Genomic DNA, 25,721 nt, shown 5'->3' with positions numbered 1-25,721 from the left:
GATGAAGCATGAGCAGTATATGATCACTGATGATGCTGAGAATAGCTGCATAGCTGTAGAATAAAACGCCATAGAACTGAATTTACTCTTTATTGTACTTCAGTTGTCTCAGCTGGCTTAAATTGTGTGAAATGTGGATGTAATTTTAGACACATAAATAGTTATACATTCCAGCTGTCTGAGTTCAGCAGGGGAGTCTACATCCAGAACAGTTTTTTTTTTATTGTTGAATGGAGTGGAATGAAACTGATGTTGACCAGCAAAGTGAGAAAATACTTAAGTTATGAGACTGTGTCACATCGCATCGACTTGATAGAACAAAATAACTGGTTTTGTCTTATACTAAAATATATTCTCTATTGTGTTCTTACACTGGTTGTGCAACATCATATAAATGTGATTCTACATAGAATATGATTGTGCAAGGTAAAAGGAATTTTAGAAAGCCAAGAAAGAACAAATTAAATATAGAGATTTTATATACATATTCTGAAGATGACTTGAAAAACAACAAAAACATCCTTAAAAAGGAAATACTCTGCTTAGTCATATATTCATATTCCTTATCAAATACAAAAAAACAACAATAAATAAATTCAGCAAGTTTTTTGTACATACCAGTTACACACATAATAAATTATGATTTCAGTGCTGTGTTTTTGTCTTTCAGCAAAGGCATTTTCCCATGGCAATGATCAGACAGTACTGCATATATTAAAAACAGCTAAAATCTCAGGGCCTCAAAGTTTGAAGTCAATTGAACTTTCAGCTTGAGTGGACAAGTGTCTGGCATGACATGAATTTTAAACAATTTTGAAACAATTCCACTTTGTATTCTTAATATTTGAAATATTCTTAACATTTGAAAGCATAAAACAAATGGGAAGTATATGTTACACGCTAACAATTTGCAGCGATCTTTTTAAGTAGTCCCAACTTAACTGTGCTATTGTCAGACAAACTCAATTAGGTTATACATTAACAATATGCTTTTCTTCAACCTTTGAAATTTTGAATACTAATATTCAAGGCTAAAGGAATACAAAATCAGGATGAAATTCTCCCGAATTACAACGCAAACATGTAAAAACTGTTGCTAACACTTCAGTTTCACTTAAAAATGACCAAGCAAATTGTTAGCTTAGTTTAAAGTATTGTCTACTCTTGTTGAATTGGTAATATGTTAACTTTGTATGCTTAAAATTGGTTAGCTAGTTGCACCAAGTTGAGGACTATGACTTGTCAAGTATGTTTAAAGATAACTGCCTAATATCCAGTATAAAATTGTGTGTATTTGTATCACCCAATATGAAGAGAATAGAATGCTATTGTTAATATTAATCAATGAATACATTAATACATTTGTCTCCATGATTGATTTCATGAACACCTAATAAACATATACTGTAGTAAGAATGATTTTGTTCTCTCTCTTTTTTTCCAGTAGGTTGCCTAAATACAGACGGGTGACAAAGTAACGGAAAATGGTGGCTCTGTTATTCAGCTCCAAATCAATACAAAGTTCTACTTATTGACCTTTATCCTTTGATTAAACATTTCTATCCTATTGAGAGTAGTCTCTTCCCAGGGCACGTTCCCCTCATCCACAGGAGATGAGGGCACATTGAATGGTTTGTTGAGTAGGAAAACGATAGACATCATATGCTATGGCCTTCACAGCCACTACAACTTAACCCAATTGCACACCCATAGGAGAGTTTGGACCAGTGTGTTAGACTGCACTCTCCACCATTATCATTAAAACACTAATTGAGGGAATAACATTTGGAAAAACTGTTTTTGGAATCAATGCCATGATCAAGGCACATTGAAATTGTTCAGGCAGTTTGTTATGGCCCAACACCTTAATTTGTTGGTTTATTCTTTGTCACCTTTGTGTATTTAGCTGACTCAACTATTAATGTGCCTATAGCTGACTGAATGCAAAATTGTGCATTCAAAAATGTGTCCAGATAAAAAATAAGAGGATTTTCAAGTTGGTTGAGCTGAATATTTGAAATAAATGTAGCAAACTTCATTTTTATGCTGAATTTACATTTTTATATTAAGCGTTATTACCTATTCATCAGGATAATTTTTAGAGTGTTTTTTTTGTGTTGTACGTGTTTAGTTAACACAATGTCTAAGAAATGACGTAAGAAATGGTTTTGCCTGTTTAGTATGAATGCATGCTTTTTAACATCATACACGTCCACCATTATTGCTGTAAATGTTTATGTATGTTCTAATGAAAAATGTGTTAAATTAACACACGTTCAAGAAAAGTATACGTTTTTTTCCCAGTCCATTCCTTTCTCAGCAGGAATCCAGGGCACATTTAAAAAAAACATTGACCGCCGTTAACCAATGAATTAGCAATAAAGACATAGATGAGCTCACTCTGTCATAAATGTGATAGAGTGCTCTTATAGTTTTTCAAATATGGTGGTACGTACATTAAGCAAGTGAGAATGTACTGGAAAATGGTTTACATCCAGAAACTTTTGGGCATGTTTCCAAAAGTTTCCAGTCAGTCCAAAGCCAGAGTAATCTTTAGTACAGTCCAATCATGCATAAATAGTTCAGACTCCATTCACTTGTAGTTTTTATGATGAACTGAGGATTAATTTCTACTGACTTCTCTGGGTTGCAGTTTAAATTTGTTGTAGTTAATGAGCTGAAATGCACTCAACCCCATAGAGGGATGGCTGGAGAAACGGATTGTGGTTGGCATGAGATGAGTGGCTACACACTGTTGATTGTAGATTCCAGGCAGCTGATGAAGTGACTGCATTAGAGGCCAGGGCAGGCACTCGTTGTCCGGGGTCATAATGCTAGAAAAATTCAGTTCCACAGTGACGAAGTTCAGGCATGAATAGGCATTCGAACTTCAAACTGTTCTGCTCTATAAGACACTATGTGCTCCAGTTTGTCTGTCTGTCTCTTCTTGAGACCTTTCACCTCAGACCCGTAAGAAGAAGCATGCATCCGTGTGCACAAGTTTTCACAATTACATTTCCATCAGATTTTCTCAGCACTTTTTAACCAGACAGTGTTTAAAGGCTGGAGGTCTGTCCCCTAGAGGACATCCCTTAGCTAGCTTTCCCTGCGGGTCCTTGCACTGGACTGTACGACTTTGCCAGCCCGTGTCACATGTCCTGGAACAGGTCATCCATGAGCCTGTCACCCACCGTGGCCCAGGTGGTGTTGATGGAGGTTCTGTTGTGGGCACAACCTTCGTAGTCATGGTTAAGACCTCGTCAGAAGACAATGCTGCAGGTGTGGCAGAAAACACCAAGGTTGTCCGAGGTGGAAGTGGTGTTTTGTGAGGCACAAAGAAGCTATAACGTATATCTAGAGGCTTCTTTGGGTCAGTTGCTAGTACCTGCACTACAAGGCTCTCTCGGAGAGCGCCAGGCCCTGTGGTGTGAAGAGCCTCATCATGCTGGCTCCAGCCACTGTAGTTAAGCATGGTACCATTCAGTAGGATTAGTGTCTCTGAGGTGGAGATCATGAACTTGCCATTGAGAAGGTACTCTCCACTGGGCCGACGCAGGGCTAGGTAAGCAGCAAAGTGAGCCTGACCTTTTGGCTTGTACTGACGGACCTTGATGTGAGTTGAGCCGTCTGGGATCTTCACAACATCAGTATATCCCTTACTGCACGTAGGAGGAGAGGAAGAGAGAAGATAGAATACAATAAGATTACAGGATTACAGAAAAAAATTAATACAGAAATGGATACTGATACTGTAAGCAATTAAAACACTGTTGTTCTTTTGAAGCAACACAAGAAACAGACCAAGTCATTTAGCAACATTTAGGCTACTCACTTTTAGATTCTATAGGAATTTAGGAAAACTGGGAAAAGGCATGGAAACAGAAAAATAGGAGTATGTGGTTAATCTTATAGTGTATAAGGCAGCAAAAAAAGAGGCTTGGTTATGGTCTTGTCTTTCTGGAAAAACAGAGAATTGTGGGAACTGTTACTCATTAGGTTTGGGTCACACATGATATTGATCTCTCTTTGTCCTGCAGCCTTCATTTATGACTGTCAGCTCCCACTTGCATAAGGGAATCCTTATAAATCTCGTGCTTGCAACTTTTTTATTAGATTTTATGCCAACGTGCGTACATCTAATGCTAATATTAGTTTAAAGAGTCTAACTGCTAACTTTACAGTCAATTCTATTGAGAGGTCTTTTAGAAATGCCGCGTCAGTGATTTAATCTTCTACCATGTTATTTAGATGACTTACAACAGAAAAGTCAAACATTCTTTAGTTGTTTACTCAGAATGAAGCACATTTTAAATCTTGAAAACATCAGGCATTTTTAAAAAGGATTTCAAGCAACTGCACAAAGCCTGTAAACATGTGCTCTAAACAAAATCAGATGTACCATGTTCCTAGTTAATATTTCCAGCATTTTACCATGGACTGTTCCACTGCCTGGAATTAAAAAAATCTTATAAACAAAAAAAAAAGGCTGAATTGAAATGCATTAAAAATAGTTTACCATTAATAATATGCTTCTGTCTGTGCACTGCCATGTTCATGTGATCTCATATTTCAGTTTCTCAGTGAAGTCAGGATTGTTGATTTTTGCCTAACCTCGCCTGAACAGCTGGAACTCCAAAATAGAGTGCCATTCCATTGCTCGTTTCCAAGTAGGAGTTTAGATATTTTGACTTTCCATCTGGAAAGTCATCTGGAATACTCGCGAGAGTGCGCAGTTTGAATCTTAACAGTCTCTGCTTATTATTCAATTATTTATCTTAAAACACATTCTTTGTTAAGTTCTATGAATTATTCAGTATTTCCAGTTAATCTAATAGGATAGCTTATGTAGTTACACAAGTGAGAAATATATGTCTGGACTGCACTGTGGAGTCCTGGGAGTTTAAGGGGTTCCAAATGAGGCTATTCTTATACATATGTGAAATACTTGAAACAGAAAATACATCTTTACATCTACATTTAGATTCATTCTTTGCCAAATGGATTTGACCACAAAGAACATATAGTGTTTTCCTACCTCTTCTTGGTGAAGTTGCCAGCCACTCTTACGCAGCCTGTGCCGTCACCACCGCAGATGCCACATTTGTCATAATGCAGCTTGGAGCCTATTATTCCATCGCAGCCAGTGCGCACACACTTCCCTTTCACACAAACTGAGCTGCTGTAGGGCCTACACTCCGTCCCATCTATCACCTAAGAAAAAGTTTTAATCACTGCCAAATACTGAACTCATCCTTTTGCCGCTGGCATTATCTCATTACCTATAACTATATTCTACAGAAGAAAAGTTTGATGAGCATTCTATGTAGTGTTTATTTAGCTTTGTTTTAGTTTAGATCTGGTTTGAGCATTTCCGAACTGCTGATCTCCTGGGATTTTCACTAAAGATACAGAATGGAGAGTGGCAGTTCTGGTGGCGAATGGCCAGACTGGTTCAAGCTGACAAGAAAGCCACTCTTTACACCCATGGTGAGCAGAAAAGCATCTCAGAGCATACATAATGTCACAGGTTGAGGCAGATAGGCTACAACAATAGAAAACCATATCAGGTTCCACTCATGTCAGTTAAGAACGGGAATATGAGGCTACAAATGACACAGGCTCTCTGAAACTGAACAGTTGAAGACCAGGAGATGTTTTTCCAATCTTCAACTGTACAGATTAAGTGAGCCTGTGCCCACTGTAGCCTCAGATTCCTGTTCCTGACAACGTGGTCTTCTGCTGTTGTAGCTCATCTGCCTCTAGGTTCAGCATGTGAAAAGCATTCTGAGATGCTTTTCTGCTCACCCTGGTTGTAAAGGGTGATTATTACTATTTGAATTACCATAGCCTTTATATCAGCTCAAACAAGTCTGGTTACAGTTAATACTAAAAGTGTGTAATATCAATTTACAGTAATTTACAGTCTTACAGTAATTTCTATGTTCAAAAACGTGTGACTGGTAGTGTATATTTTATATACAGAAATTTTCATATTAAATTATGCTGAACGTACCCTTTGTGAGAACACTACATAGTATCCTGTGCCTTTGGCCCTACAGGTTAACTTGCACATGTCCTTTGGCAGCACACCAGCATACTTGGGCACCCACTCGACAAAGGTCTTCACTCCTTTAGGGTCTGTCTGAGGCCCATTCCTCGCCTCACACTGTTCCTGCCTGAAATTCTTATCTAATTCAAAGCAAAGAGTCACATTAGAGAGCGTGTGTGTGTGTGTGTGTGTGTGTGTGTGTGTGTGTGTGTGTTTACAAGGATAGGAGTATATGAGAGTTTTGACTAGACTTAGATTTTTTTTTAAACAAAATCTGCAGCTTTTATCTGCAAAATCTGCAACGTTCATTTCACTACTAATCTTGTGAGGAACATCCATTATGTCAATGGATGTTCCTCACAAGATTAGTAGTAAAATGAACGTGTGTGTATACAGTGTCCTCCACTAATATTTCCACCCTTGGTAAATATGAGCAAAGAAGGCTGTGAAAAATTGTCTTTTATGGTTTAACCGTTTGATCTTTGTTGAAAAAAAAAATCACAAAAATGCTCTGCTCTCATGGATATCAAACAATAACATGTATAGCAAACACAACACAGGTTAATAAAAAAAATGTTTGTTAAATATAGGTGTGCAACAATTACTGGCACCCCTGTGAATTATATTTGAAGTACATTCCCACTGAAATTTTACATTTTGTTAGTACACCTGGGTGACCAGGAACATGAAATTGTTCAACCATGACTTCCTGCTTCACAGGGGTATAAATATAAGGTAACATATAGGCCAAATTCCCTTAGTCATTCATAACAATGGGTAAGACCAAGGAATATAGCTGTGATGTGCGGCAAAATGGGACGTGTCTATAAGAAAATAGCACAAGCATTGAAAATGCCCATTTCCACCATCAGGGCAATGATTAAGAAGTTCCAGTCAACTGGAGATGTTATGAATCAACCTGGAATTTGACGTATGTCTACTGTCTCAACACACAGTTAGTTTTGTCTTGGGGTCAGAAAGTCTCCAAAACTACAAGCCGAAGTCACCTACATCACCACAAGTTGTTTGGAAGGGTTTCAAGAAAAAAGCCTCTACTCTCATCCAAACATAAACTCGAGCGTCTTCAGTTTGCCAGACACTACTGGACCTTCAAATGGGATCGGGTTCTATGGTCAGATGAAACCAAAATAGAGCTTTCTGGCAATAAACAGCAGAGGTGGTTTTGGCGCTAATGTTGGGTAAATTACTTAAAAAAAGTAATCCACTACAGATTACTAATTACTACTTTAAAATTGTAATCTGATTACATTACCGATTATCGCATGTAAAAAGTAATCAGATTACTAATTACTTTACTTTCACGTTACTTTCAAAACCTATCAAACCTACAAAAATAACTCATCGTTCTTACTTTTAACACACGTCAATGTATGACATGATCAGAAAAAGTTGATTTATCATAAAACTTGCCTCGGGTGCTGTCACCGTTTGTAGGACTAAAATATAAAACTTTTCTAAGGAGGCTAGTTTGGTGTCTCTAGCCAAGAGGAGTCACAGCTAAGCTATCATTGTATTGCCATGCAAAATACATTATCTTTCCTTATGCTCTGCTCATATCATGTTCACGTAAACTGGAACTTATATAAACATTTACACTCCTTGTTTTCCTGCTCAGCATGAGAGGATATTAGTGTATCAGTTTCAACCCATTTACTGGTTAAAAAAACCCACAAAATCGGCATATATCCATTTTTCCTCACTCTGACTGTGAGCTAGCGTTTGGCAGAATTTAGAGCTGTCAGCTAAGACACGAGTGTTTCCACGTATTTTCCTGTAAACCCTGTCTGATTGGTCTCGCCTACGTTCACTGAAGACATACAATTACAGGCGGCCTTCTTTTACAGACATTCAATTACGTAGTGGCAAACCGCTCCAAGTGGAGAATTATTCGGGGCTAAAGAAAAATTCTTTGGGGCAAAACGTGATTTATTTTAAAAATGCATTCCACTTAATATTTTTTCTTAACAGTAAATTTGTAACACAAGTAACGTAATTTTATTGACATCAGTAACTGTAATCAAATTACATCAATTTAAAATGTAATACGTTACACTCCTGTGTTATCAGAAAAAGCCATTAGAATACAGTAACGCAAAGTAACGCGTTACACCCAGTTCTGTTTGGCGCACACAGAGAGGTAGCCATATGGAAAAGTACCTCATGCCCACGGTTAAATATGGTGACGGCTCTTTAATGTTTTGGGGCTGTTTTTCTGCCAGAGGACCTGGACATTTTGTTAGGATACATGGCATCATGGACTCAAATATCAACAGATATTAAATGAAAACCTGACTGCTTCTGCCAGAAAACTTCAACTGGGCCGTGGCTGGATCTTCCAGCAGGACAATGATCTAAAACATACATCACAATCAACACAAAAATGGTTTACTGACCACAAAATCAAGCTCCTGCCATAGCCATCCCAGTCCCGTGACCTGAAACCCACAGAAAACCTGTGGGGTGAACTGAAGAGGAGAGTCCACCAGTGTGGACCTCGAAATGTGAATCTGGAGAGATTCTGTATGGAGGAACGGTCTCAGATCCCTCGCCATGTATTCTCCAACCTCATCAGGCATTATAGGAGAAGACTCAGAGCTGTTATCTTGGTAAAGGGAGGTAGCACAAAGTATCGACTAAAAGTATGCCAATAATTGTTGCACACCTATATTTAACAAATATACACAGTATCTCACTTTTGTTGCCCGTGGTTTAGACATTAATGGCTGTATGTTGAGTTATTTTGAGGGGACAGCAAATTTACACTGTTACACAAGCTGTACACTCACTACTTTACATTGTAGCAAAGTGTCATTTCTTCAGTGTTGTCACATTAAAAGATATAATCAAATATTTACAAAAATATGAGGGGTGTACTCACTTTTGTGAGACACTGTATATATATATATTTGATAAAACTGTTTTGTTAGCAATTGTTTGATATCCATAAGAGTAGAGTATTTTTGTAAAATTTTTTAACAAAAGATCAAAAGGTTAAACAATAAAGACAAATTTCACAGCCTTCTTTGCTCATATTTAACAAGGGTGCCAATATTAGTGGCGGGCACTGTAATTGGGTGGTAGAGCTACTTTTGTACATGTAAGTATACTGCATATGGCAACACTTAGATTATGTGTCATTGCATATATTCATGAACTGTCTTGGAGTAATATGCTTCAGCGTATGTGTGTACTGTATATATGTGTGCATGTAAGGGTTGGCTCTCACTTCGCATGGGACATGGAGTGATGTTACAGGACCTGTAGATGGCTCTCTTTCCTGTGCAGTAGCGTCCATTGTTGCGAGGAGGGGGGTTGTTGCACAGACGCTGTGTGAACTGCACTCCCCCTCCACATGTTCGAGAGCATGCACCCCACGGCCCCCAAGAGCTCCAGCTACCGTGGTTAGAGGCCTAAGAGGAGATAAAAACAGATGGAAAGTGAGTTATTAGGAAAACATGGGCAATTGTAGCAGAAAGTTAAGACCTAAGAGAGGTTAAGTTTTTTTTTAGTGACCATAAGAGTGCCAGTTAAAATCTGAGCATACAAATACAAATGGGGAAAGCCCAAATAATATGACCATAAACCACACATGAAATCCTGACGCTGAATGCAATTTATAACAAATTGGTTCTTATACCACAAGATATTGCATCAAGAATTCATTCAATTAATCAAGTCATATATATACATATATAACAGCAACTAACAAATGCTTAAAGGCATCTCAATCTGCAGCTCTTAAGAGACACATTTTTCTTAAGAGACGCACAATTTCAATGAAATTGCTTAATGCCAAAAGAATTCAGCTACAGCAATAAGTAAGTATGTTAAGAGTCTCAGAGAGATGTTTCATGTAAGAATGTGTGCACACCCATTCCCATTACTAATAAACAAACATGAAGCCAACAACAGCTCAAAAACTGTCTTAATTGAGTGAGGGCACACAAAAAACACTGGACACTGTGAAGAAGCAATGCAAATTGAAGACAAATTTACCAGAGGAAAAGAGGGGAAGTATGCATGTGTGAGTCTTAATCGAACACACCAGAGCCGCATTTTCCTGATTGATCCGTACAAACAAATAGACATGAAGAAATACTCTCAAAAGGACATTCTTCTTTTAAAGAACATGAGTCTCTGTGACACTTAATAGCCTACCAAACAAAAATACCCAAGCAGCCTGGAGAAGGGCAGACAGTACATAAAATTCCTCAAGTCCTGCAGGATTAATCGCCTTGATATTATCTTGGCTACCTTAGGCTAGAAAAATGCCTTATGACTACATCACTACAGAGTTATGCACAATAACCGAGGGACATAAAGGATGGGTAGTCATTTGGTACTCATAACTTATTCAACAAACTTCTTTGACCCCGTTCAGTTTCTGTTATTTTATGCCACTGGAAGATTCTTCTCTTATCTCTGTCTTTCATCATAACGGCAAACTACTGTGTTAGTGAATACCCTCTCTTGCCAAGTCAAAAACATTTGGCACTTCCAGCTTCAACCTCCTTCTCATGTTCTTGCTTTTCATATATTATGTTCCGGCTTCTCGTATATTCATGGTGAGAAAGCCCACACACCTTCATGGATCATTTGACCTGATTTCCTGCTTACACTTTCCTTAATGACATCGTCTTCAGCTTTTTGTCACTAGTTCCACCCCATCTTTCCTCACTTTGAATTCCTCCCTGTATTTGACCGTGCAATGTCTCTCTTAGGGTGTACTTTATTTCAGCAAGCCTGTTTCACTTTCCCTCTGACTGTCTGTCTCGTTCTCACATTCCAGCCCAAGTTCATGCTGGGGAAACCTCTCTATCCACCCAGTGCTTCCTGGGGAGCTGTGCCACATTCTTTTAACACATCCAACCATATATTTTTCTCTAGTGCTCTTCCACTCTGTGAACACAGTATATCATGCTTAGCCTCTCAACACAAGATTCATAAAACAACCGTATGCCTTAAATGAACTCTTTTTAAACACTGGTAATGTTATAGAGTATCAAAAACTGTCTTTCCCAGTTTACCATACTCTCCCCCAAACCCACCGAATAGTGCCTCTTGCGTGTCTTGTCCACACACTTCCCATGCAGGCATATCCTGCCCTTGCCACACTGCGTGCCCTCTGCCGCTGGCAGCTTCTTGGTCAGACACACCATCTGGCCCTTCCTGATTACAGCGCACCACAGACGAGCACACACATCCATGCCTGGGCACACAGAATACTCGGACCCGAAGGCTAGCTGGCACTGCCGCACTGCATCATAGCTCTGACCAGGAAGTTCCTCAGGACCAAGCAAAGGATTATGTGGCATGTCCAGCAAACACTCCGCTGCAGTGGAAGACAGAAGCATTGGACAGTCAGCAAAATGATGCTCTAGATTAAAGTGCATACATTTTTTCAGATCACACTGAACACAAGAAGCTTTGGTTATCTCTGAATGTTTTCCGTCATCCAGCTCATTTCTTTGAAATGTTTAATAAGCCCCTTAAAGGAGTGGTGAGATGTATTTAAGATTATACAAAAGACACAGTCCCTTGATTTAGACAAGCCTCAGCTTGTGCATGTTGCATTTAGGAGAACAACATGTCCACGGAAAGTTTTGTGGTCACAGATCTCATTTTAAAAATTCAAATTTTAATGAACACATTGCTTTATGTTTATATGATTTTTTTTTACTTTATATGTCTATCAATAGAACTGTGATGAAGAGTCACACCATTTCCATCATCAAAGAAGTCAGTGATGGTGGCCGAGGTGCAGCGGCTCCAGGGTTTGGAGGCGTCGATGGAGGTCAGGATTGAAGACATGAGTCTCTTGTCCTCTGTGGAGCCAAACCTCTCCTCACAGAACTTCGAGTCATCATGAGACAAGCCTAGAAGGTGCCCTGAAAACACACATTTATGTTAGATTGTTAAAGAGTGATTTTGTGGGCACTGATATCAAGCACTGATATTTGAAAATTTAAAAATGGATAAATATCTAGGAAAATAAGGATATCTTTAAGTTAATAGTATTAAGTTAAATACAATAAACACTTAATTAACAAGTCCTCAGAGTCATCACAGTTGAATAGACAGAGACCTATTTATTTGAGGTCTAGAGAGACGTTATGATCAGAATTTGGATTTGGATACATCATCTTTCTCACTCCATGAATCTGCTATGAAAACAGAGTGAACACATCAACAGATTTTAACTGCTGTGTTCTTTCCCTCTTCAGCTGTAATCAGGTCTACCACAAGCTTCTGTAGTTCAACTAAACAGTTTAATCTTCTTTCTACTGTGATCTAATTCAATTCATTATCTAGTTATCAAGACCCATGTTTGTTGAACCTTGATTTTTATCGCAGGGAAAATATTATTACACTGTGCAGTGTTGTTTCTGAACATGTATATAGAAATGCTTTATGGTGTTTCCATCCATCCATTTTCTGTACCGTATATCCTACACAGGGTCATGGGGAAGCCTGGAGCCTATCCCAGGGAACTCGTGGGCACAAGGTGGGGGACACCCTGGACAAGGTGATAACCCTTGTAGGGCACAATCACACGCACTACGGACAATTGAGAGATGCCATTCAGCCTACAATGCATGTCTTTGGACTTGGGGAGGAAACTGGAGTACCTGGAGGAAACCCCTGAAGCACGGGGAAAACATGCAAACTCCATGCACACAGGCAGAGGTGGGAATCGAATCCCCAACCCTGGTGGTGTGAGGCAAATGTGCTAGCTTTATGGTGTTTGGTTCATACCAATTTCATGTGCGACAGTGAAGGCAGCGTGCAGGCCATCATCTTCTATTACAGCACAGCTCCTCTCAGGAGAACACACCGTGCCCACATCAGCCATGCCCAGTGTATCACACGAGTGATGTCCGCACAGGTCCTAAAGAGAGCATACACATGCATGACTCAAGTTCAGCTGAGAAATTCACTGGACATTTTACTGTCAAACACTAATGAGCACACATGCGCACTCACAGAAGCACGCACACACACACACACACACACACACACACACACTGTATTGCAGTTGTACACACTGATAACTCTTAATGAAAGGGCTCTGAGCTGCAATAGTAGCAAGAGGAAACTACTGTAAATTGCAACAACTCGTCTGCTTCAGTGATAAGAGGCTATTGGCGGTTAAGTTTGTGCCTATCCATGCTTGCACTTTACTTCTTATTCACACTGATCTATCCAGCCGTGTGTTTTGTTCTGGTAGCTGATTGAGGTATTGATCTATCTTCTCTTCCTTTCTCCCATGCAATTACACCTTCAGGGCTGATTATTGTTCAGCAAGGGAGATATCAATTAGGTGATCAACACTACATGCATTCCAATTCACATCTTAATATGAATACACACATACAAACACATGTGGCTGCCAACAGGACTTTATAGCTCTTCTAGAACTTTATATATCATGCATCCAGACAAAATATCCAATAATATTGAAGTAGGGAAATTCAATATAGTTTGGAAAAATATTTACAAAAAAAACCCCAACAACCTGTAAATGTGATTACATAAGCAACCACCCCTTGTATGTATAGTGTGAACTAGCAATGCAAACAGAAATTTTATTAATGTTATGTGTTGCCACTTGAAGGGAGAATCCTTCATTCTTATAGTACAATGGTGTTTAGTGGTTTGCCTGGTGTACAGATGATTGCCTTTCTTGCCAGAGAAACTACTGTAGTGATGCACAAAGAGTGATGAGTGCAAAAACCTAATGTTTTTTGTAGAATCCTGAATGGGTTGCATGCAATGCTGTTATTTCTATGAGACATTTGCAGATCTTTGATGTTTATTTCCTGTCTGTAATAACTTAGTATAAGTTCCCTAAATAGCAGTCTCAGGATTGTCCTTGAGGATTGTTTTTTAAGCATAATTTCAGCCAATGTTTTATTAGTAGGATGATAAGTGAGCTCATAGCGGGAGACAGTGAGCTCATAGCAGTGTTTATAGCTCAAGGCATCCTTTCTCTTTATAGTGAAAAACAGAGGGAACATCTATGATGTACTTAGGAAATCCACAGTTCTAAAATGAATTTTATTTATCTCAACATTCATCATTTATGTACAACTACACTGCAGTTACTCCCTGAAACTATCTATTCTTTAGGTGACCCTGCCCACTGCTCCATGGGTCCAATAGAATAGAAGAATGTTCTGTGAATACTGTGAAAGATATTTTACTATGAAAACCTCACACACCCCTGTGTTTTTTGCAAACATACATCAGCTTCTATTAGTTGCATATGATAGAAATCCATCATGGAGATGAAATATCGCATACCTCCATTCTCTAACAATTGATTAATTATTCCCAGAAGCTTGCTGAGCCTCTCTGAGTGCATATTTACCCATTTAATCATGCTGAAAGGAGACAATCCACACTTTGTTTCAGCATTTCACACACAAGTTTATGTAAACACATACACACACAAACAAGTCACTTCCCCCCACACCCAAACTACATTACAGAAAGGTGCTTTTAAATGCCAAGTTCTCTGAAGACCAAGTATGTTTACTAGACCATCTGAGTCTAAAATCCGGATGGGCAAGGTTTCAGTGATTACATCAGTGGACTGCATGTGTGTTGTGTATTTTGCAGAGGCCAGTGTGAGGACAGTGTTGTTTGGTCTAAAGGCTAGGTCGGGGTGTTACACTGCACTGTGTGGTATTAAATTTTGTATCATCTCTGAGATGATCCCTGCACTACTGCATAACTGTGAACTGGATATACAATAGTAGTTGTATACTAATATATATATATATATATATATATATATATATATATATATATATATATATATATATACTAGTATAGCTATATATGAAAAGTTTCACATGGTTAACTATGCCACATTATTTGATCCTAATATTGTTATTCCTAATATAAGTGATTGAGAGGACTAATCTTTATGCTATTCCTCATTTTCTTTTTCTCCCTTCTCATGGGCTCCCTCATCCAATATCTATCTAACCCTTTTCTTTCTTTTCTTTCTTTTTTTTTTTTACCCTTTTCCTGACACACCCTCTCTCATATATCCATTTTATTTTCTTTCTCTTTTACACATAACTTATTCGCAAGTCTCTATCCCTCGCACCTGACCCCTTTACTGCTGTTTTGTTGATTGCGAACATGGATCTTTCACAGACCCATGTGAGAAGGGCATAGACAGACAAACAGAGATGGAGACAGAGACAGACATGGCACAAGATGGAGATGAAAATATGGGCAGAAAGAGGCAAATACACAGACAGTTATTTGAGGAATTCCCATGGCTGCACACTAAGGCAAAAAGAGGGCAAAAGGAAATGAAAGTTTCTGAAATATTCAGGGAAAACAATATTGGCAGCGACACAGAGAAGAATATATGTGAGGCAACAATCAAAACAGAAGCTGGGGATTGTGGTCCAGGGAGATATACTAACTAGCCATGACAGTCTGGCCAATCAAAGATTAAACCATGACAGTGATGGCCTGTCAATTACAGAAGCTGCATACTGGTGCAAGACAGAAATGCCAATCAAAGTAGGATTCAAGACAAAAATGCATGATGGATAGGAATTATAGTGACAACAACAGTTTATAATTGGGTTTGGAATATTTGGTGAGACAGAGAGAAAGATGTCTCTCTCTATCTCACAAATGCAATACCACAACTTCACTCTGACAACTTGCGGCACTATTGCAAGCTCGGTCAGCCCTCAAATTTGGCATTCATTCAGAGCAAACATGTTGAGGAGAGACAGGAAGAGTGGTATTTAGGTGGAGAGAACTCTGGATATTTGATGCTAGGTGTGACCACACCACAAGATTCTGTCAGCTGTTTCTGATTTGTTTTTCTTCTAAGGACGGGTGAAAACAGCTCCGCTTCCTCTTTGCTTAGTTCCATACTCAGCTGTTTTGGTCCTTACAAACATGTATTTGGTTTTTTTTTGTCCCATTTGTCGGAGGTGAGTGGAGGTTCTCTCATCTTCATTATCATCATTAAAAAAACTGTGGTCAAGCAGCTGGGGCTTCGTACCGTATGTTCCCAATGAACACGGTCACTATGTATATATTCAGTGGTGAATAATGTTATCTTAAAATGAATAAACAAAAAGGCACCCTCCCATAATGTCAAAAAACTTCAAATCCATGGTGGTCAAAGACAAACTTTTGCCATATTGAGTTTCTCAAAAGTTGCCGGAACGAATCCAGCAGTGCTGCTTCCTGACTCTGGCACACAGCCCAAAACTTTTGGCCAGTCTGCCAGCATCATGGTTCAACATAGTCCATCCCAAATTTGTGTGAGGTTTTCAGCATGCTGTCAACTTCCAATACAGGGAGAGAAATTTAGGATATGTGAAATACCAGACCCTGATACAAACATTAGCAAAGAAACTCAGGGAAATATTTGCCTCCCATTTTGTCAGTGTTATACATTTAAACAAACAGCTAATACTTGTGCTGTACAATGAGAGAAATCTTGTCTTCTGACCACTGGTCAGACTCCATGACTCTTGATGCCACTGTGAAAATCATATCGCAAAGGTGCTCACTGGACGATACTTCACGACACTGTGTGCACTCTGCAATACTGTCCAAAGTAAAATGATGATGCCACTAGTCACCTCATTGTGACAATGTTAACAAGCAGGCAGTGCTCAGTTTTACAGTTTTATGTGCTGAAACGTCAATAGGAAAGAAGTGGTCCAAAGCACAAACACGCAGAAGATTTCAATTACTGACCTGGGATGATCATTTATGATCTTTTTCTCTCTATGTACAAGCTTGCTGTTGGATTTAAACTTGGGGAAACAAGCCAGTCACTCTCTGTGTGCAGCCTACATTACATAAATGTGGTTACTGATCAACCACACAATGCTGACTGGAGCTGCAACAACTAATCAATAAAATCGATAATAATCGATTATGAAAATCGTTGTCAATGAATCTCATTATCGATTAGTTGGTCTGCACGCGGCACAGGGAAGATTTACTCATTAGTGTTCCATTTGAGTATTCCATTATGATATTACTTTTCTAAAATCCACACACTAGACGGTAGTGCAGAGTGCATAGAGTAATTGTATAGTACTTCATTTGGAACACAACTTTAGTATTTACTTTCCGAAGCATGTTTTTGGAAGAGAAGTAACCTAGCGGTTTTTTACTAACCGGAAGTATAAGCCACTTCCTACATGACGTCATACGCACGTAATGTGACGGCGCTAGCTTTAGCCTAATAGCCAGAATCACCGTACATGACTTTCTTTTCTCTCAATGACCATCAGACGGAGGTGAAATCGTCAAGTGACTGAGGAAAAAATGTGCGACCTCCAAGTCCTCTAAGGCAGTGGCGCATTTTATATTAAACACCACGAAGAAGATTTATAAACTTTATAAAGCAGAGTTTGTGTAGCACGAGCACGACAGTGATGCTGTCGCGAGTTGCTTAAAAGGTTTAGTTTCATTTCAGTTTATTGACATTATATGCTGTATCAGTGTAACTTATGTTCTTTATTATAATGGAAGTGATCTATTAGTAACGAGGCCGCGTTGCTCCTCACGCGCTGTGTAGATTCTGTCGTTTATTATAACGGAAGTGATGCGTTAGTAACGAGGTTGCGTTGCTCCTCACGCGCTGTGTAGATTCTGTCATTTATTATAACAGAAATGATGTGTTAGTAACGAGGTCGCGTTGCTCCTCCTATATATATATATATATATATATATATATATATATATATATATATATATATATGAATATAATGGCACTGAATTAAACTACGGTCCTAAATGAATAATATATATTGCAGTAAACTGTTTGATCATCCAGAACTGATAGCCTAAACGAGCATTTCCACCATTTTAGGTTTAAGAAGAGTACGAAAGGGCATAATGATATAAATTTTGCAGTCAGAAACTACTTGCCAGCAGTGGAATCTCAAAAACTCTGCTGGATGGTGTATTTTTAAGTGTTTTTGCAGTAATACACAGTAAAGAGTACATTTTTTATTTATTTATTTGATTTTTTTTTTGCCTTTTTGGTAAAAATGTTCATATTTTTTTCTCTTTTGATCGAAAACCAAAAGCGTTGTTCTTGACCATTTTTGACCAAAAATTGTCTGTAGCATCACTAATACATACAGTATATTTAACTGATGTTAAATATATACTTGTCTAACATTAGCTAAGTCAAACATACTTTGATGTAATTCACAGTGTAATATCATGTAGAGATGATTAAGTCTTTAGCCTTCTACATCTGTTTTGTTTTTTACTGACATCAGAAATTTATAATAACCTCTGAAAGGTCAGTGGAATACTTTTACCTGCCTTTGTTTACCCTCTCACACAGTGTGAGTCTCATGATTTAGTATCCAATTCACACACAATTCAGCCAGAATTTCAATTGTTTGTCAGCGACAGCAAAATCATGCAATGTAAGCCTAGCTTAAGTGAACAGACTAATAATAAAGTATACTGGATAAACACACTATACATGTACACTTTCCTACTTCATATTTCATAACTCTAATCAAAGGGTGGGAAGAGTTAGTGGCTTGCATGTGTGCAGAAATAATTCCTGAACTCCCTTTACAGTGCTGACTGTAGGGCAGTTATAGGTGATTAGGTTACTTAAACGTTTCTGTACCATTACAGATAGTTCTGTCTCATTGAGTTTTGATCAAATTTTAATTAAATCAGTGAGTGTATCTAGTTTATTTCCATAAGACATCATTTCAAAATAATAAGCTAAGAGACAGATTTGTATCAGTTGTCATTTACTATATCTGATTTCCAGTGCATCAAAAGTTTACATAGAGTTTGATAGTATTCGGTGGCATTACCTTTTAATTGCTTAATGTGAATTAAACACTTGGGGAAGCCTTACACTAGCTTCTGACAATACTGTACCAGAATGTTTTATTAATTACACCTAACAGAACTGGTCTAACTCAGGTTTGTGGGCCTCCCAGACCAGTGGTGGCTCAGTGGTTAAAGGCTCTTGGCTACTGATCAGAAGGTTGCGTCTTCAAGCGCTAGCACCACCAAGCTGCCACTATAGAGCCCTTGAGCAAGGCCCTTAACCATTAACCTATATGCTTCAATGGTGTCCCTGTACTCTGACCCCAACTCCTGATAAGGTGAGATATGCAAAGAAAGAATTTCACTGTACTGTAATGTACAGTATATGTGAAAGATAAAGGCTTCTTCTTCTTCTTTGCTCGGACACACTTTTTCAGTTCAGTTCACAAAATTTCCATGGTGATCTGCAGACTTCACTCTGGCATTTTCATGCTGGCCTTGGAGTAGGGGCGTATTCCTTGCGTAGCAGCCTTTCATGCCCAATGGTGGATGTACATACTTTGGTACCTTCAGTTGTTTGGAAATTACTCCTAAGAAGGAACCTCACTTGTGGAGGTCCACAAATGATGGTCTTGGCTGATTTGCTTGAATTTTTCATTTATATCAAGAGCTAAAATCTTAAATACAGCCACAGGTGCACTCCCAATTAACTTCTAATTATAATACTGGCCCGAGCAGAAGATTCTAAATGTTATTACCTCAATTTCTGGAATCTTCCATAATGTTTATAGGTCTATAAAAAGGCTTTTCGTTACCAAGGTGTCATACAAGAAACATCTCATGATGGGTAAAAGCAAAGAGTTCTCCAAAGACCTTTGGAACCTTATTGTTTTAAAATATATTGATGGAATCTGATACAGACGTATTTCAAAACTTCTGAAACCTCCAGTAAGCACCACTGGGGCCATTATCCGCAAGTAGAATCAACATCACTCCATCATCAACCGGCCACGCACAGGAGCTCCTCGCAAGATTTCTGACCAGGGAGTCAGAGGAATAGTCAGAAGAGTAGCCCAAGAGCCAAGGACCACTTGGAAAGATCTCCAGAAACACTTGGAGGCAGCAGGTGCCATCGTCACAGAGAAAACAATAGGCAATGCTCAAGCTCACCCCACAAAACTCCATTACTAAAGAAAAGGCATGTCGAAGCTCGTTTAAAGTTTGCTACAATTCATTTGGACAAGCCTATGAAATACTGGGAGAGTGTAATCTGGTCAGACGAGAGCAAAATTGAACTTTTTGGCCGTCATACTACACACCACCCTAAAAACACTATACCAACAGTGAAGTGTGGAGGTGGAAGCATCATGGTGTGGGGCTGTTTTTCATCACATGGTACTGGCAGACTTCATATAATTGAAGGAATGATGAATGGAGCCCTTTACCGGGAGGTTCTTGAGAAGAATCTGCTGCCATCCACCAGGATGATGAAGATGAGACGTGGGTGGAGCTTCCAGCAGGACAACGATCCAAAGCATACAGTAAAGGAAACTCTCAGTTGGTTTCAGAGAAAAAAAATCAAGGTGTCAGAATGGCCCAGTCAATCACCTGACTCGAATCCAATTGAACAAGATTTAAAGACAATATGTTTAGAAGAACGGGCCAAAATCACACCTGAATACTGCGGCCCATTAATTTCTTCATACAGGAACTGTCTTGAAGCTGTCATTACAAACAAAGGCTTCTCCACTAAGTATTAAATAAATTTCAGCTAGCGTGTTCAATGCTTTTTTCCCCGTGTCATTCCGCTTTATTACACATAACTTCATTTATGGACTTTAATGCTGTGAATTCTTTATATTTCCGGATTTCTTGAGTTAATACTGATGTCTGGTGAAAATTTCATGTGAATAGCCTCATTGGAAATATATTTACTGAAAAAAATGTTGATGCGCCCTATAGTTATTTCCCCCACTGTATGTGACACATTGAATTAGTTGCTTGCCAATTGTATGATTATTCTTGAGTTTTTCCAATAGCTAGTTATTCATACTCATTAATAAATTATTGAAATGAAAATCTTGTTTGTTTTTGTTTATATCTATGTATTTCTGTAAATTTGGTTCATTTTATAGATTTGAATTATGAATTAACACAATATTGCGTAGTATCGTGATACTTCAGCTGGTATAGTATAGTAAGATATGTTTATGGTTTCGTGACAACCCTAAAATAAAGTAGATGCCTAATTCACTTGCCAAAAGAAATGTATGGAATTGTGAAAAACTGAGTTTGAATGTCTTTTGCCTACATTTATGTAAATGTGTGGCCTCAATTTTAGATGTTATGTAATAGAGGATAACTAGCTAGTAGTTGGGAATTAGCAAATGATTAAATTGGGAGAAAATGGGGTTTAAAAAAAACCTATTTGTATGCTTAGTTGATAAATGACACCCCAGTACATTTTCAGTTTCTCCTTGAGACCAGGCTTGAAACTGAATCTGAATCAATTGCCATTCAAGTTGACTCAGAGCCTACTTTGTTGAGGACACAACTGAATACCAAATATTTTCTAGCACACAGTCCCTCAGAAGCTGCTCTTTGCATCCCATTCTTGTTCAGACCCTCGACAGTCAAGGCATTGTCTGCTCTCTCTCCTGCAGTGTCAGAACACTCATGCATTCGTCTCCTGCATTACATAATATCTCATAATGCCTCTCAATGTGCCTCTTGTTCTGGCCTCCTCTGTCATCCTCGCATGCTTGAACTCACACTGGAGCTGAAAGAGGGGCGAAGGGATTCTGAGAACTGTGTGTTGGTGTGGGCAGGGGGCTTGTTTTGTTGTTCTGCCTACTCTTTGTGCATCAAAACATGACTCAAAAAGCCAGTGGCAAATTCGCTTACTAAAATTAATGATATAGTGTGGACAGTTAGAAATTGGAATGCATTTTGTGAAGTGCATGTTGGTGAGATCTGTGCCAATGGTTTTATGTCCACACTGGATTCTTTAGGAGGGTTTGTTCTGCTCTTCACTATGCACTGTATTGTGCTTTGAGATACAATGGCTGATTTTTTTTTTGATGTAGTAAAACGTTTGGCTTTGGACCTTTTATTATTCTTAGTGTGAAGCCATCATTTTGTTGAGTGGCAAGTTTTTATAATAATTAACAAAGCACCAATCCCATTTTATTTTAAGGATACCAAGCTCTGACTATTGGTTGATACTGATCTGAAACTCACTCACTAGCTGTGCATGAGAGGTGTGACCATGACATGCTTTAAGTTGGGCTGTCCTATGTTCACATGCATGATCTGTGGTGTCAGTAGCTGTTCATCGCAGATCATATAATATATCAATGGATCAGCTTATAAAATATGTGAAATGTGAGCTGATACCCATCCAGTGTTTCAGGCCAGTATCAATCAGTATCTGTTAGATTAGTTCATCACAACTTGATACAAGTTGATTGAGGCATTTTGGTGCATATGTCTTTTTAGATGTCATTGTAAACTTTACATTTATTAATTTAGCAGATGCTTTGATCTAACATGTCTTACAACTGAGCTGAGCAGTTGAGTGAGAGCCCAATACTGCCAGTTGGGTGGGCCAGGATTTGAACACAAACTTCTGATCAGTAGCCCAGAGCCTTAACCGTCTCACAGATTAAGTGTCTCATATTCTACCAAGTGAGCTAGCCAGGCTTTATTTGCTTTAGTAATTACAGTCACTGCATATGTACTTGGGCATTGTGCAAACTGAGGACATGAAGGGTGATGATTCTCTGAGTCCATTTCACACACTCAACAGTGTGGGTTTGTAGCTCCTCCCCTTGGATATTTGCATGCTCTTTTTTACCTGGTGTACCCTGTTTACATGGCAGACTCAACCACAACAACCACACCCACAGAGGCTGCTCCACCAGGTGTGTAAGCAGCACTCAGACAGAGAAATGCACTGGCACTGATTTGCTCTACACTAGTTCAGCACTGTATGGCACTGCCAAGAGAAAGCAGGCTGTCAGTGGAATATGGCATTAGTGAGTCCTGCCAAGGGGAAGCAACATTAACCTAGTGCCAAGTGAAAGCACCTCAGAGCAGATTCCATTGAGAATCCCAGTGCCAAGAGAATCATAACTAAGCGTGGGATCTGTTCCCTACTGAACAGGACCTCACATGATTCGCATATGCTGAGAGTTTGGTTAGGCAAAGGACATAGCACTTGCAAGCAGGGATGAAAGCTTACCACATGAGAGAGGGTGACAGAGGCACAAACTATTGTTTTTTGCTGTGGGTTTGGTTCAAAGAGGGGGGAAATTTATACAAGGGTGATCTCTGAGAGCTCAAAATCCATAAGGAAAGGCATGAGAGGTATTTGAAGTTAAGAAAATTTTCACATAAAACAATTATTTGAATGCTGACTTCATTTTTTGAAAATGGGACTGGGTACTACGCTTTTTTTTACTTAGCTTTATGAAGTAAAATCTAGTGATTTTTATAGTATAATTTCCCTCCAAAGTAGTATATTCTATGTGAACTACATGGTTTTGGTGAAAATTAACTTGGCACAGCTGTTTCAAATGTGTGTGTGCGTGTGTGTTTGTGTGATTTCAAGTGAGATGAGAGATGCTCGTATGTAGACCTTATAGGCTGATGATCTTTCATTTACCAACAATCATCCCTTGGTCTTAGAAATCACTCACACAGGCCCAGAATTTGCTTTGTGTCATCACAAAGATGACTCTGTAAGCGTTCTAATGACCCAAATCATTTATAACGGTGTGTTCCTAACATCAAGAATCAATAGCAGAGTTGTGGAGAGAGCTAACGGTCTTTGAATGACTGGTGAACATAATGAAATGAGGGCTCATAAGAACAAGCACAGAGCTTTGACAATCTGAAATGTCTTTGTTTTCTTCTGAATGTTAATGAGTCCACTCATTATGGGGGGAAAAATTCAAGCATTCCATGGCAGTTTGTATGAAATGAAATGAAGCATGTTTCAAGTTTGGAAAGCAAAAGTATTTCCTGGATCTGTACAAACACGACTGAATCAAAACATTTGCACGTGTTTACACTTTTGTGTCTGTACTCCCATTACACAACACAACACACACAGGCACACTTACTTTTCCGTGGGTTACTGATTCTAACCATGGTCACAGATGTCTTTTTCTCTTTACCTGCCTGGTGAAGAGAATGGCCGCGTCGTGATGATGCTGATGGTCATCGTCCAGTGGGTTCTGCTGGTTCTGCCACTTGCAGAAGTTCTTGAGCGTTGCGGCAGCGTTCTTGGTCACATCGAGGCCTTTCTCGTTCTCTGTCAACACCGTGACCTTCACTACAGAGAGACGGACAGGGTTCTCGATACTGGCGTGGCCGTACAACCGCGACGCGATAGACGCCAATGTCAGCAGGTAGTGTTGTAAATCGTTGCCATACTTCTTAGCCATGGACGCGTCTGCCACCAGTAACAGCTCCACGTGCCGCGCGCGCGACACCGATCTTTTGCTACGCATCTTTGCAATTTGTGATTGCGCGAAATTCAACCAGAACCTCCTGTCGCGCGCATCGTAATCGTCACGCTTTAAATCCCCCATCGCTTTACCTGTCCTTCGGCGCGTCCGCGCACTACCATCGCGCCTTCTCCGTTCACGCGTTCCGCAGCTTTCGTGTTCCGTCACGGCCTCGAAGCCAAAGCTCTCCCAGGTGTAATAGTGCAGCGTGCGCTCTGCGTCGTTCTCACGCTCTCTGCCGTGCGCGATGGATCTGATTTTGTAGCGGTCACGGTTCACGGCGAAAAATCCACTTAGTCCTCCCTTGCACATGTTGAAAACTGCTAACGATTCCGGATTGGAGTCGACTGTTCCCCGATACAAGCAGCCGCGGCGCATGAATCCCGCGCCACGTAGGGTCGCACTGTACGGAGAACCAAGGTGAGGCGACAGCACCGATTCGTCACGCTCCAGGTCAAGCTGAAACCGCTGATCGTCCAAATACAAGAGGTAGCCCACTCTCCCGCCTCCGTGATAGAGCCGGTCGATGGCGCGCACGAAGCCGCCGGTCTTCCGTACAGGTGCGAAACCCGACCCATTGACAGGTGGCGAGAGACTCGCGGAGTCCGGAAGAGCATCGGCCACGCGCGGCAACGAGAAGCACAGCAAAACAATCTTCAGCGACGCGACGCCGCCGGGGATAGAGCAAAGTGCGACGTTCATCGTCTCTCAAAGAGCACAGCTCACATCCACACGCAAAACACTCATAAACACGCTTAACTTGACTCGGGGTGGAATTTAGGAAAATGGAAACAAACGCTCAGTGACGTGGATGCGCATCTTCTTCATGCATCCGCGCAGAAGTAGGAAGAGGCAAAAACAGAGCAAGTGATAGAAAAGCTGAAAGCAAAGCAGAGCCGGGACGGAAAGTGCGCGAGAAGTGAAGCTAAACATGAACAACCGTAAAGTTTTCCTCTTTAAAAGCGCACGCACGCACGCACGCAGACACACGCGCGCGCACAGAGCGAGAGAGAGAGAGCGAGAGAGAGAGAGCGAGAGAGAGAGAGCGAGAGAGAGAGAGCGCGAGAGAGTCCTGCCCCCTTAGCGCTGAACTCTCAGTACACCTCCCTCCTCACAGCGCTCTTTTTTGACTTCGTCCAAAATACGCACCCTATCCTACTGAATAGTATGTTAAATACCAGGTCTAGTATGTCTGCTTCGCCATACAGTTTAGTTCTCCACTACGCAGTTTCACACGCAGCCGTTCTCTCTCGAGTCGCGCTCGAGTGTCTCCTGGAATCAAAGTCAAGTGTTAACTGTCTGGATCAAGTCTGTCTGGCGCCGAG

At 39.8% G+C, this 25,721-nt stretch overlaps 1 protein-coding gene across 1 annotated transcript; it reads right to left on the bottom strand.

Moving 5' to 3' along the window:
* Positions 1 to 77: 77 nt before the first annotated feature.
* On the bottom strand, positions 78 to 25,141 carry LOC128601948 (A disintegrin and metalloproteinase with thrombospondin motifs 5). The gene is made up of 8 exons (XM_053615413.1): positions 24,064 to 25,141; positions 12,827 to 12,959; positions 11,791 to 11,958; positions 11,119 to 11,402; positions 9,297 to 9,480; positions 6,014 to 6,189; positions 5,036 to 5,211; positions 78 to 3,659 (listed from the first exon to the last, which is right to left on the bottom strand). The coding sequence occupies exons 1-8, from the start codon at positions 25,096 to 25,098 to the stop codon at positions 3,032 to 3,034; spliced, it is 2,784 nt and encodes a 927-aa protein (XP_053471388.1). The 5' UTR covers positions 25,099 to 25,141; the 3' UTR covers positions 78 to 3,031.
* Between the last annotated feature and the right edge of the window lie 580 nt (positions 25,142 to 25,721).

Source organism: Ictalurus furcatus, chromosome 26, assembly GCF_023375685.1.
Source record: "Ictalurus furcatus strain D&B chromosome 26, Billie_1.0, whole genome shotgun sequence".
Lineage (NCBI taxonomy): Eukaryota > Metazoa > Chordata > Actinopteri > Siluriformes > Ictaluridae > Ictalurus > Ictalurus furcatus.
This window is presented reverse-complemented; position numbering and strand designations above follow the sequence as displayed.